This window comes from Sebastes umbrosus, chromosome 7 (genome assembly GCF_015220745.1).
Source record: "Sebastes umbrosus isolate fSebUmb1 chromosome 7, fSebUmb1.pri, whole genome shotgun sequence".
In the NCBI taxonomy this organism is placed as follows: Eukaryota; Metazoa; Chordata; class Actinopteri; order Perciformes; family Sebastidae; genus Sebastes; species Sebastes umbrosus.
Genome location: NC_051275.1, coordinates 26,095,291 through 26,110,149, shown reverse-complemented (window position 1 = coordinate 26,110,149; position 14,859 = coordinate 26,095,291). Strand labels below are relative to the sequence as shown.

The 14,859-nt window shown below is 41.0% G+C and overlaps 1 protein-coding gene across 1 annotated transcript in view; it reads left to right on the top strand.

The window, feature by feature from the left end:
- Positions 1-14,859, top strand: part of kirrel3b (kirre like nephrin family adhesion molecule 3b) — a 194,159-nt gene that overhangs the window by 170,005 nt on the left and 9,295 nt on the right. The window contains exons 12-17 of the mRNA XM_037775070.1: positions 390-516; positions 7,420-7,520; positions 10,602-10,812; positions 12,282-12,389; positions 12,850-12,933; positions 13,244-13,353. Coding sequence (XP_037630998.1) covers positions 390-516; positions 7,420-7,520; positions 10,602-10,812; positions 12,282-12,389; positions 12,850-12,933; positions 13,244-13,353 — 741 coding nt within the window. The remainder of the gene's footprint in view (positions 1-389; positions 517-7,419; positions 7,521-10,601; positions 10,813-12,281; positions 12,390-12,849; positions 12,934-13,243; positions 13,354-14,859) is intronic.

The window sequence follows — 14,859 nt, the reverse complement described above, 5'->3', positions numbered from 1 at the left end:
CCTCCGTGGCCTATAGGAAGTACTTTTGATATTTATTTGATCGCATAGCCATGTGTTTTGAGATGTCCATTAAGATTTTGAGGCCTTTATAGTCCCAGTCGCTTGGTGACCTGTTCGCACATGAGATTTGTTGATTTGATCCACAAAAATTCAGACTCATTCCACCTTTCCTTTTGTCAACAACAAAGACTAAAGCCAACCCCTTTACTCCACTGAGCTTAGACCCTAAATTGGATTTTAATAATTGAAAAGAGGTGCCCTTTAAGCTATTAAATGGTGCCTTTCTTTCTTTCTTTCTTTCCCACAACACTGCCTTGTTGCTACCTCAAATGCAAAGGTGCCTTCGCTGTCACCGCATTTGATCATCTTTGACTTCTTTTTTGTCGCAGGTTCTTAGCAACGAAAACCTCCTGACACTGAAATCCGTGAGACAGGAGGATGCTGGGAAGTACGTGTGCCGTGCCGTGGTCCCGCGCGTAGGAGCGGGGGAGAAGGAGGTTTCTCTCACTGTCAATGGTAAGCTGTATTATTGATATGTCTTTCACACAGACAGGCTCAGATGCACACCCACAAAGTTATCAAATGCATACACATGCGAGCAGCGTGAATCTGGAGGTCTGGGGTCAACGGCGGCAAAAAGAAAGCAATTTGTCACAGGAGTCAGCCTTCTGCCTCCTCTGTGGTTTACAAAAAAGCCTTCCATGTATAAAACTTCCAACAGAATATGCAGCTTTATTTCTCGCCTGTATTTTTTCTTTTAGCAGATTCTTGTCGACACGGCTCATTTTACCAGGCAGACATACCAAAACACAAGCCATCACACACAGCACAAGGATGTGGCACATAGCGTGCCCATGCAAATGAATTTTCCTGACAAACAGAGCCGCTTCATCAGCTGTCATCACTGTGAAGCCTCTAAGTAGAAAAAAGCAATAAATATAGACTTAGTCTTTTCGGGATATGGTCACACATTTCATGAACAGGTGAAATGTACAAAAATGCTAATTATATTCTACGTGAGTCACAGGGAAGCTGCCTTTTCTGAGGCTCTGACTGACTAATGAATACCAGCCTTGGTGGGAGACCTGGCAACTCTCAAACAAATGACTTCATTATCAGTGCTTGATATTCAGGGAGCATGCTTCGGTGTGGCAGAGGTTCTTAGTTGTGGGATTTACATGTCTCTTATTTTCTCCATGTCCGTCTGAAAGGAAGCTGGGCCAAAAAGGGAAAAAAACAAGGGAGGGTTTTAAGAAGCTGGCGAGATGATGTTGAGAGCTGACAGTGTATCGTTGTACATTTGGAAAGCTAACAAAAGAGTTTGCCTGTAAGCAACACTGGTGCTGATTTGGGGATGAAGATACATCAAGTAGCAAACAGTGTGTGTGTAAAGATTGTCTTTTCAAAACCCAGACGTTAGCTTTGCATATCAGAGAGAATGGGATACCAGTATTCCCTCCAGCACAACATCAGAACCATGACGCACTATGAACCGCTGGAGCCAGGACTTCAGTAGAAATCAAGGCAGAAGAGGCGTACGGGGAAAAATCATGACTAATTCTATTGTCTCCCATTCTGTTGGTAGCAACCTACACTGGCATCCTTTCTGCAGCCTTAATATCTAAACAGAATACATAACATCCGATGTACCATCTCTTTTCTGCTCGCGTGTTTCAAAAACGACGCCATGAGAGGAAGAAGACGGATTGTTTTAATAAAGATTAGAACGCGAACGCAACTCAGAGCGCACTGGGAAACGTGCAGCAAAAGCTGAAATGGCATGTTTAGTCTCTGCAGACTTCATTCAAGCAAGTTCTGGATGTCTTCTGGTCTTTTTTCATTTGCTTATATTCCTCCTCTCGTCTTTTGCACCTCCCTGCCTGAATTGCTATTTGACATTCAAAAGCCTCCTTCCTTTTTACCCTTTTGAATAATTGAAATTCATCTCTTTTTTTCTCCAAACCACATGAGGAATCTTGAGTCATTTCTTACGCGGTCCTTGAGGCGAATCAGATTGTCAAACTTGTGAAAGTGCAAACACTGCGGTTGAAGTGGTGGCGTGTTGGCGGGGGGGGGGTTCTCTCCCGAGGTTCATTGATTGTCCTATGCCACTGTCTCAACTGCAGATGAATGTGAGCGCTCCTTTACCTCTCGTAAGCCCTACAGTACATCACCGACAGTCAGCACGACTCAATTGTTTCAGACAGTGACTAACTAACATAACGGATGAGCTAGCTTTTGGGGAGGACGACCATGATACAGTGTGCATATTCAGAGCGTTCACGATGCGACCGTTGTCTGCTGCACTATTTAAATGTTTCTTTGCTGTTTGTTTTCCCTGCAGTTATCCCCCGATTCCTTAATGCCTTCATTTAAATTACATGTGTTTATAATTTGTCATTCCCTCTGTCTCTCTCTTCTCTGCCGTTGTGTGTCACTGGCTCCCACTGTGGGATAGCACATAGACATGAGGATTCCCGCTTTCCCTGGGGACGAATGTCATTTAATTATAATCAAACAGCTAGCAGGGGAGGCCGTTTGCGTTTTAAGTCACTAATGGATACATATTGCTTACTCCAGTCAAACATTTTCAGAATGGTAAAAAAAAGCTCCTCCGCATTTCACACGCGGGCCGTCAAGTGGCTACATCGTGTATGAAAGAGGGCCGTGCACGTCCATGCGTGTGATTATTTATACAGCATACAATATATATGCATGGCTTTTAGCACCGTCCTGCAGCGGTTGGAAATGAGGGAAGTTATCTGACGTGGTTGAAAGGATTTAGCTTGTGTACACTTAAGGACCATATATTCATGCAATGCATATTAATTAATGTATCCACGAGCGTGAGTAAATCTGCCGTCTGTGTTGGGCAAAGCAGTACGTATAATGACACACATACAGTACTCGGGCAGCCTAGGGAGAGAAAGCCCATTACCACAGTAAGGGAGAAGGAGGGCCGGAGAATCCCTCAATATCCCACAGAGTACCGGGTTTTTATAGATCCTTTTTTCCCTGCTGTTTCTGTTTCTAGACAGCCTTTACGTGCCTGGGTAATTAGCATTCCAGACTTCTTTAAACTGCCAATGACACCGTATAAGAAAGAAAAGTGCAAATTAATGAAGTAGAAAACTGAGTTTAAAATGCAGCACATTTTATCTGACCAGCTAAATTTCAGCATAATAATATATGATCTGCAAGACTTCCTGCAAGACTTTGAACTTCCCATTTGCATGTGCCTGTCACATGCACTGCCTCTACTCGCTTCAGACACAATTTTTTTTTAATGTATTCCCCCACTGTGTTTAAAATGCCAGATGTGTGGTTTTTCTAACCGGATGTTTTATTTAGGCTTATAAGGTTTTTGGAGCACAACAGCTTTGAGGTCAACAGCTCCAAGGTGTCCTCTGTCTGTCCAGGGAGGGCATGATGGTTGAGAAATCTTGCTTGGTGCATCCAATGAAGTGGAAAGGAAGTCTAGAAATAAACAGCAAGCACATTAGAAGACAGTTCCCACTGAATAAATCAATGGGTTTTTATTTTTCCTATGATCTAAGACAGTCCAAAAAATATTAGTAAACTTGAGCTACTCTCTCACAAATCCAAAAACTAGAGTGCTAAAACTCAAACTTGTGATGTCATAGGGTATAAAGTCTGGAGCTGCTCCATAGACAGTGAATGGGAGACTGATTTTGTGAATCCATAGAATGTTTGTTTTCTTTATTATTCCCAAATGAGCTTTATTCTACTGTAGTGTTCTCAGTTGTGAAACAGAAGATGTAGCCATATACTCAGAGCTTTCCCCTGGGCGCTCTCAGTGTCACCTATAACATATTTCCCCATTCATTGTGTATGGAGCAGTTCCACACTTTATACTCCTAAATTTGATTTTTAGCCTTCCAGTTTTTGGGTTTGGGAGAGAGTTGTTCATGTTTACGAATATTTTTTCGACTGTCTTAGACCATAGGAATAACATGTATGCATTTTGAAAATGGGCGTAGTTCCCCTTTAAGATATTGTGTCTTTGCGTGCTCTTGACGTTGCATTGGCTAATCACTTCAAGACTATTGCTTCTATTTAAAAATGGATAGTTGTGAGCATAATGCAAGCAATAGGCTCTCCAGTGTGGAATTATAATATTGTGTTTTGTTTTTGAGGCCCGTTAATGTGACACAAAGGCTCCGGTTGACATCATGCTTTCAGCACCCTTCCAAAGTTGCAGATTTGGATAAAGCACTAATTGTGGTCTAGAGAATAAAATGATTAGTGTTACAGGCCCGTGTCATCTGTACTGACTTATTACTTGTAAATGTATTTCACAGTGTGAAGTGATGACAGTATGGCTCACACTGCGTGCAGGAGAAGAGACGGTCTGGTCCCTGTTGTAAAGATGTATTGAGCCAAAGCACGGCAGATGTGGTGAGGCTGTCAGAACATTCGGGGAAAGTGTGGATTTCTGCAGAAGTTAAACGTGATGGCTGCCTCAGCTGACCAATTAGGGATGAAGATGAAATTATTTGTGATCGCGACTCCGCATCCACTCCGACTCGCTCACTGTTAATGTATATAGCATAGCTGAAACTAAAACAGCAGGAAGATAATATAAGCAGCAATGATTACCCCCTTCGTACAGTTATACAAGCAATGTAGATAACAAGCTACTTAATAACAATACTCTCACTCTCACTAACCACTGTGTGGACACATTACAGTGTGGCCAGAGTGTGTGAAATAACTAAACGACTCTCAGCTTCAACATATAGACAGCATCTCCTCACCGTGGATTTCTCCTAGAGGAAAATGTGGCCGCCAGTGACCATACCAGACATATTTCTTCTGTTTCAGTTGCCCTGTAGCTGTTTCATGTTCTCTTTTATCACAAAGGAAAACAGAGAAATCAAAAGAGCGGCATGAGGCAGCGGGGAAATGTCAAGCTTTTGTTCAAAGCGGATGCCTCCGTTTTGGGAGGAAATGTAAGCCCTGGCCTTTTGACACCCACGCCGATATTGTGTAATCAGATTGCAATGTCCACTCCAGAGTTAACACCTCCTCAAATGAATGAGTGAGACATTGCACTCAACATTTTGATTACCTCCCCTGCTGCTAACATTGATGTTGTAGTGCCACCCACCTCCCCGCTACCAACGTGTTTGTGCTCTTGTAGCAAACACGTACTCTCGCACACACACAGGCATACACGCACAGATACTTTCAACCCAGGCTGAGCCAGTGAGATAAAGCTATCTAATTATATTCCTCATTTGCAGCTCTGATCCATAGAATAGATCCTCCCCAGCCCCCACCACCGGCCTTTAGCAGCCGGCAAGCAATTGATCTTGCTGTGTGTTGACAGTCGTAACTCACACGAACCACATACTGTCATCGCACAATCAAAAGGAAATGCACATAATAACATTCTTATACAACATGCATGTTGTGCTCGTACTGTAACTCCAGTGAAAGACGGGGAACAGCTTTCAATAATCTTTTCTTAAATTTCGTCTGCAGCATTGATTCCACAGCAGCCTTCCAGCATCCAGTAGCATACCAAGACGCCATCTGGCAAAGTCTCATTAAAATGCTAATTCATTTTAATAAGAGACAGGTAATAAACTGCAATTATGTATCGTCGGAGAGATGGCAGAGAGCGGGAGTTTGAGGGAAGTTGGCGGAGAAGCGAGTTGTCTCACTAATCAAGAAGCTGCCTCTCTTGCCACCCCCTCAACCCCACATTCTTAACCTTAACCATCACAAGAGACGTGCTCACTGTAATGTTTGATTTGAACAGCTTTTTTTTTTTTTTAAAGGCCCTTTCACCATAAAAAGATGAAGTACGAAAACATTTCCTCGCTTAATTTTTGTGGGAACATCTCTTTAGAAACACGGCTTTTAAATCTAAAAAACTCCAAGGTGGATGAGAGCGGATATGTCAGTTTGTTTGTGTATTATTTTTAATTGAATTATTTCCGTGATGCGTCGAGAGAGCTCAGGAGAAGTTTCCCCAAAAGAACACGTAAATCATTCAGGATGTGGTGGGGGTTTTTTCCAGACATGATTGATTATGTCGGGCTGGGTCTGGTTGGGAATCTGTCTTGTGGAAAGGTCAGAAAAATGTGAGTGATGGTAGGAACAGCCAATCAAAAGCAGAGAAAAAGTCCTGTACAGTTACATACAAACAACACATAGACAAATAAACACAAATGCTGTACAGTACAGTAGTAAACGTACTACTTGTGCACAGAAGATTCTCATGTTGTAAATCACCACTCTTGGAGAACTGCTATATAATTACTGTGTATGAAATAATATAAACATATGCTTAGATCACATATGCAATTCCTCCACAGTGTTATTCTTGTACAGTAAATGCATCTATTTTAAAACTAATAAATGTACATTGCCGCTGCACTTCGCTTTTCTGGTATTTTACTTACAGTGAGCTCTTCAGGACCCAAAGGGAAAATGCACTTGAAAGACAGAATTGGGTCATGTGTGACATCTTGTCTTCATATTAGTGCTGTCACCTGGTGTGAACAGCCTCCAGACCAGATGGCAAGCAGACCAGTCGTTTAGGCTGAGCTGCCCTTGTCAGGCAAGATCTTGTAGCCTGACCAAGGTTTAACACGAGCTGGCGCCAGGTCCATTCCTGCAGCTCGTGTTGGCTCAACTAACCCTGTTTACATCGTTTGCAATTCCAATGAAGCCATTCCGTTTAATCAAAATCTGAATTGTAGAGGTTGAAAGAGGTGTATTTACAGTTACAATATGAACAAGGAATAAGACAAAACTACATGAAATCTGAAATAACACATAATATATTTTCATACAGTGTCTTGATGGATGTTATCTTTTAAATTGTATGGATTGTTTATTAGCTGGGACTTAATGTTTAGGTTTTTTCGCCAACCTATTGGTTCACAGGTCAAATCTGCTGCAAGCAAATGGATTGAGGTGATACACTGCGACAAGTGTGTTATCTCGCCACAATGGCATTTTTCTCTTTCCATCTGTGTAGTGCTGATTACGCTCCGAAGAACCGCTGTAGCACTCTCCAGCGACGTTTATCTCCATGGGACAAATCAAGCCAGTCATAAATCAACAATTTCTTGATCCAGAATGAGGACCGGGCCCCCACTCGTGCCCTTCGTTCAGGCCCGCCGTGTCCTTGGGCAGATTGTACCGAGGGATGAGGCGTGTTCGTACGGCGCTGCAATACAGTCTTCCCCCCGGAGTCCCAAATTACTCACCACTTCAGGTGTTACTGCTCGGAACCGGAGAGCAATTAGGATATAATGTGCCGCAGAATCTCGATTGAGCAAAATTGTCATATGACCTGAAACTGAAAATGACTTTAATTATACATGTTTCAGTTTCTGTGACTCATCTTCAAACTTTTTTTTTATGATTGTTCTTTTTCAGGGCCACCGACTATCTCCAGTACGCAGACTCAGCAGGCTTTACATGGAGAAAAGGGACAAATCAAATGTTTCATTCGAAGTACACCTCCTCCAGACCGCATTGTAAGTACACTGGACTATTTATTTTCTGCCAGATGTTATTAGCACCCTGGTGTCAGTAGCCAACAATACTATTTGCACCCGGGGCGGAATAGCCAATGTAGCTACGTATATACACCCGAGTGTATAAAGCATGGAAGAGACAAGCACCCAGGTGTCTGTCGCCAACAATACTATTTGCACCAGACTTGGGCACACATTAGATACTGTATGTGTATATGTATGTACTATATGTATATTTTTCCTAAACCCAACCAAGTAGTCTTGGAAAACTGAAAATAATAATAAAAAAAAACAGAAAATAAGTCAACTAATTGAAAAATAGGCTTCTAGCAGGACTCAAACCCCAATCTCCAAGGTTAAAGACCTGAGTTTGACCCGTTCATCCAACACAACCTAATCCTTTCATGTACTTTGTCGCTCTTTATATTACTGTTACCGAGTGTAAATAGCCAAAAAGCTGTTGCATGACTATTGGGTGCAAATAGACACTTGTCTCCACTTTGCCTGGTTTTATTGCAAGGACACATATATCATGAATAGATCTTTCATGGATCTATGGTACCTGAATAATGCAAATTAGATAGAATAATGATCACCCTTTCATATCTGTGTCTGAAATATAATGCCTGGCTAAACTATTGATATAATGCCTGACTGCACTATTGATCTGTTAACTAGGCCTTTACATGGGCAGCACACATGATTAAAGATAAGGTGAAGGATTTTATAGCATGAGCTCCATCATTTGTGTTCATATGAAAAGGTGGGTATGATAATACGGTTTGAACCCCCGATTTCTCATTTGATGCACACTTATGCTCTGTTAGCACTGATCCCATTAAGATTTATGGACCTCATATAAACAGCCTATTCTCTGAGCTCACGTTGCGCTTATTATTAATTGGCGTGCGCATGTGTGTGTGTTTGCATATGCATGTGGTTAATTGCCATACTTTGTCATCTAATGTGTGTTTTTGTTATATTGATGTCCAGCTTTAACTAGTAACATAATTAATATTAGGTTTATTTGGGAGGGGAGCCTCCAGAGGGCGGGATGCTGGCTCTTAAATGTTTATCCCGGACTCCAAATTATGTATTTAAATAATATGGATAATATGGAAAATATGGATAATAGTCCTTTCTTTTGCTTTATGTCTACAGAAATTAGAAATGTGAAACCTGAGATGTGGTTATGTCAAGTCAAGTCAAGTAGACTCTGATAAGGAAGAATTCCACAAAAGATTATGTGCAAGGAAAGCTCTTCATGTTAGTCATTTTGTATCTTAGAAGTCAATTATCAGCATTCTAACACTTGAACCAAGGCAAAATTTGTAACACCGCAACACTGCATTTCACAACTCTATTTGGCCACCTGTCCATTGTTGCAAGCATGAAGTTGAATGTGTTGTTTATTCTCTGAGTACCAATTTGTCTTTCTGGCTCTTTTATCCAGTATAATGAATTTCCTCGTTGGTTAGTTAAAAAATCAGCAAAAAAACAATCATGTCATTCTCACCAAAAACAAATGCAGCCTGAACAAAAGCAGCCACTAAACGGCATGTGTTACATTATCATAGCACTGCATAAATAAGTCTAGTGTATGCAAATATCTATTGTTTTCCTACATTTCCATTGCCACATCACTCCAAGTGTCAACGCCACTTCACATCAGTCCATCACGTGTCAGACCATCACTTCTTGTACTTGTTATGCCCTGCAAACATTTCAAGCCCCCTCAGCTTTTGGACATTTTGTTTTGTCATTTTTTCAAAACATATTTATTCAAGATATTCTGTTTGAGTTGCTGTCTATCAGAGAGACACTATGTTAATTGAATTAGAAATAAATTTAAATGCATGAATTGCAGGACAGAGTAATTAAAACAAAGCTTAACATTGTTCACAATTAGAAGTTGTGTTACTCCGACAAATAAGACAAGCAGTTATTTGCTAGGATACTTTCCTACCCAGACAAATCAGAATACCACCACATTTTGTTTTAATATTTCTGTATGTGCATCCAATGCAATGCATGAGCCAATCACAGTTTCCAGTAAGAGACATTTTTAAGAATTCACATTTTAATTTGTATTCAAAATAATACACAGTATATCTTATCCTTCCTTCTTACATTCCTAGTTTAGTTCACAGCGAGCACTGCTCTACAAATGGTTGCTTGCAGTTTCCCAACAGCCAAATCACTGTAATTGAAACACTACGGTGAGAAGAGATCTGCCTACAGTACAAACAATTTGCAATTATCTATTAGACATTCACTCAGTTTTACAGATGCCAGAGATATCTCCGTGAGCTGGAAGCTTGTCAAACAGAGATGAACAGCAGCAAATGAGCAGGCAAAAACATTTTAACCACAATTTTCTTTTTACCCATAACAGTGTTTTTACCATTCATAATAGAATATAACATCTTAAGTGTATTCCCACTGATTAATTTCCCTCTGGTACTTCCCTCTGAATCACTGAATGATTCACCAAACAAAATGAGCTACTGTCCAGTTACTCATACCACTTTATTCCACAATAAAACATACTGTAACTATCCCTTTATTATAGTAGAGCACTAAGTTCATCCACTCATGGTCATCGTGTGTTTCCATAGAGATTTATAGTCTACTGTTAGCAACATAAAGCTGCCTGATAGTGCAGGAATCATCCAAGAACATGGAGGTGAAATCCTATAATGAAGTTTGCACCATTCTATTAAACACCTTCCAATAACCTTCAGCACCCACTGAAAGGAGGATTCACACTGTATAAAGCACATGAGTGTGTTGGCTTGGTGAGCTTTAACACCACTACAGGTCCCTTGTTCCGTCGCTGCCATAACATGTGGTAGTTGTTATCAAGGTCAAAGTTTCTCTTCATCTGGTCACAGACCACTTTCAGACAGCTTGTTAGCCTCTAACATGTGAGCAAGCTTGCTGTCTATAGCTTTTCATAAACCATGTAGAGAACTTTAGATACAAACAATACAGGGACACACGCATCAAAGTATTTCCCTGCAGCACAACCGATGGTCAAAAACTTCACGTACCACCTCTATACCCTCTGTCTTGTCTCAGGCGTGGTCATGGAAGGAAACCGTGTTGGAGTCTGGAACGTCCGGCCGCTACACCGTGGAGACCGTCACCACAGAGGAAGGAGTGATCTCAACGCTGACTATGAGTAACATCGTCCCGGCTGACTTCCAGACCATCTACAACTGCACGGCGTGGAACAGCTTTGGCTCAGACACCGAGATCATACGCCTTAAGGAACAAGGTGGGAGCCAAGGTTCGACAGGTTTCACCTTCCTCTTCTTCACATTACGTGACTGTGGTTTTCTAAATAGTGCTACAGAGGGTGACAAAGCTGCAGTGTTTTGTGGGCATCACCGTGGTTATCCCCTCCAGGTGTCCGTGAGCTTGTGACTGTAACTTCTAACGTGTGTGATTGGGTCGGAGCGTTTGTGTGTGAGTGTGAGTATGCATGAGATGGGATTTCATAATGAACGATATTGAATAATGTTAATGCACAAGAACATATAAAAACAAATATTTAATAGATGTTTTTGGTAAATTATACTATGGTACATTTTTACTTTGATACAACAGCTATATACATGAACACAATTTAAGATGTTTTTTCAAATTCTATCAGAATTAAAAACTAACATTTCACCAACTTGGAAGTGCAAGATGGTAATACAAAGTTGCATGGCCTAAATTTCTGAAATGTTTGATGTACACTAACTGTGATAATGACACAGATAAAGCCTTGACAAATTAGTTTCCTGGGTTAACATAAAATGCAACTCCCTGGTAATGTGAACTGGTGACCCTTAGCATACACTGCACACTGAATATAGAATACACTGTTCCTCCTGCTTGCTTTATGCAAAAGAGACTTTCTCTATTTCTATTGCTTCAAAAATGAATATCTTCTATCTGCTGACCTTTTCCCCTCCGCTGTGTTTTCTCTCCACTTATTGTAAATGATAAATTATAAGCTGCTTATGTGAAAGTGACATTGATCAATGAAGACATTAAACAGGCTTTAATGGTGTAGGAAGAGCACTTGGTTGTTTTGCATTTGTTTAAAATGCGAGAAGGTCATAAACGTGGGCTGGTAACTCAGGTCATTAAAGTGCGCTTTAATGAGAACCTTTAATGTCGGAGCAGCATATAGATGCAGGTTTAATCTCTTCCCAGTCGCAAATGCACTATAACATCCTCCCAGAAACACACAAACATGATTATGCTTAAACTAATGCACACAGTCTTGCACTCTACTCAATGAAAATAGAAGCCCTTAGTGAAAGGCTCCTATTAGGCTAAATGAGTGTGAATTAAAAGTTATTAGACAGTAGGATAATGAGACAATATTAGTAGGAAAAGGTTTGCCCACACTGATAACAAAAGGTTTGGTGATTTGTTTTTGTTTGAACTGTAGTGCAGAACTTCTTTTTTATGTGTGGCACTGTGTGTTTTTATTTCATATAGCCTTGTGCCTCGGGGATAATGTCAAAGTCACTTAGAGGGATGCAATATTGCATATCTTCCCTTAGTTCCTGTTTGTAGCAGAGACAGAAAAGAGGCAGAGATGAGAAGCATGACTGCCTGACAGAGAAACGTGGCCTCGATATATTAATTGTGTGCCGTTCTGTACTCTCTGTCAAGCACCCTATATCGAATTTAATGCGCATCTGAGACGTTTGTCGTGTGTTATGTTAGAAGGACATTTCTCTTTGTTGCTCTCTGCAGAATCTCTCCCAGTGGCGGTGATCATCGGCATTGCTGTGGGAGCTTTTGTGGCCCTCATTGTCCTCATGGGCACCATCGGAGCATTCTGTTGCACCCGCTCCCAGAGAAGTACGTCTCCATTTCCTCCTGTTACATTCACTGAAGCATGCATGCCAAAGTACTGTATTAACCCGCAAGCACACTAGATAAAAAAAAAAATGTCCATCTATTCAAATGCAGATATTGTTTTCATTAATCTGTTGCAAGATTTTGGTTGTCAGCTGTTTCAAGAAATTTCTTACACAAAAGATAAACTGCCGGAACATAGTGTCACACTACGATTAAATCACTTGTTGAGATGGACATCTTTTTGTGGTGCAGGGATAGCCAGATTGTTATAAGGGCTCATTTCATGCAATCTCAGTCTGGCTGCATTCGCTTTTGAGGCTATTTACATCCTGCGCTATGTTCACTGCCACCCACCCATGTACCAAGTGACTCAGGTTAGAGACAGTCAGCCACTGTCTCTATCCAAGAACCAATTTGTGCTACTGGTCCCTTCAGCATGTCTATTGTCTGTATACTACAGAGGAAGCGCACCTGGTTATGCCCTCACTGCCCGTCTCCATCTGTGCTCACCAGAGAGAACTTGCAAGCAAAATTAAGACAGAAAGTAAGACTTTGTTATATGACAGTATCATCAGCATTGTCCCAAACAGAATGAGCCACCGTGGAAGGCTGTGTGAGATTGCATATGTATGCAGAAAAAAGATAATCTTGTGTGTTGGCAGGAAACAAATGATTAATAATGCTGTGTATTGTTTTCGGGGGAAATGGGGGAGCTCTCACAAACCAAAACCCAGGGATCTTTTGCTAAATTCTGCAATACTGCAAACTGCACTGAGGGGAAATTATAATGTCAACAGATACAGAATGGTGTTCTTCCAGCTTATTGAGATATACGTGTCGTCTGTTTCTGCCAGATCTGAAAGGAGTCGTGTCGGTGAAAAATGACATCCGAGTGGAGATTGTACACAAAGACCACAATGCAGCACGAGAAAACGAAGAACACACCTCCATGAAACAACTGATGGTGAGTGTGAGTGTCGCAACATACTACTTTCCACTTCTTGCTCCTGTTTTCAGAAATAAAATCTCAACATTTTTTATATATTTTTGTCCTTTGTAAAGCTAGGGTTGGCAATCTTCAGAAACTAGCAAGAGTATGCAAGATTTTTAAAAAATGATCAACCAAAAAATAGGTTTGACAGGGTAGTCATTGTTATCGGTGTTACACGGTGGTCGGGCATACACCGATGACATTACTTGCTCACCGCCCCACCGTCGTTTTGCTTTTCTTTATAGAAATAAAACCCATTTAATTAATTTCAGTTTCAGTTTTGCGTATCAGCGGCGTGTTTTCAATACATAGTCCAACGACGGATGCCACAACGTGAAAGGGAATGTGTCTGCTCCAAATGGAGTCTCAGCACAGAGTAGCAGGAGTCGGATTTCACACACACGGGACGAGAGAGAGTTGACAGACAAGACGATGGCGGAGGATTTGGTGTCAAAGCGAAAAGCAAAAGCGCCTATTTTGCAATATTTCAGATTTAAACCCAATGCTATAAGGGAACAATAATGACGCAATCGCTGTGAGGAGAACGGAGCGGTCAAAGCCGGTGGTTGGAAACCTGCGGCCCAGCAGCGAAAGCTCAACCAGAGAGGCCAAACACACAGCCATCTAACGTTAAAGATCAAAGTGTCATCTTTTCTTGTAAAATGTCCAGTGCAATCGGTAGCACCAGTGTTGTCGCAAGTTTATCAACCGCTGGGAAAATTTCCTTTTTTTGTCAGAGCATTTGATTTATTGATTGCTGTCGGGATGTAATGATAATTTCCACAGATATATCCAAAAATGTTTTTGAAGATGATTACCAACCCTAGCTTTAAGCTGCAGTAACATAATGAATGTACTTTACTATTGTCATTGCTATTTCCTGTGGAATAAATTACCATGTAAATGATGTTTATTTAAATGAGTAATGGAAGAACAGAAATGCATTTAGATTGTATATGTGCTGTAGTCAAGGCATAGGGGCTATATTTATCAATATGATGCCACAAGTCCTATGAGCAGACCCCAATACATTGTATCTATGCAGATGTTAATGCATACTGGGTAATCCTACAGTGGGTGTACTTCTGTATCTACATGCCTTCTAGACACACAAAGAACTGTTTCCTCTTTGGAGCCGTACCAGTGTTTCGGTTATCATGCAGCTTGCTCCAGGGCAAGGCTATTTGCAGCGTGAGGTTTTACATTTTTCTTTCAAAAACACTTAATACAGTCGGTACTTGATGTTAGCGCAGGGAAATGAGCTTAGCTACCTTACAAATCTGCATTCTGTTAAGATAAATAAAAGATATTCACGGATGCATTATTAATGCTCCCTGCCAGCCCTGAGTGAAGGTGAAACACATCTGACTGATATTAGAAAAGAAGAACAAGTGATGAAAGTGAAATCCTTCCGTCTCAAAATGTCTTTTCACTCTGAGTGGAGGAGTTTCGGAAACTACACAGACTCTTTGTATATGC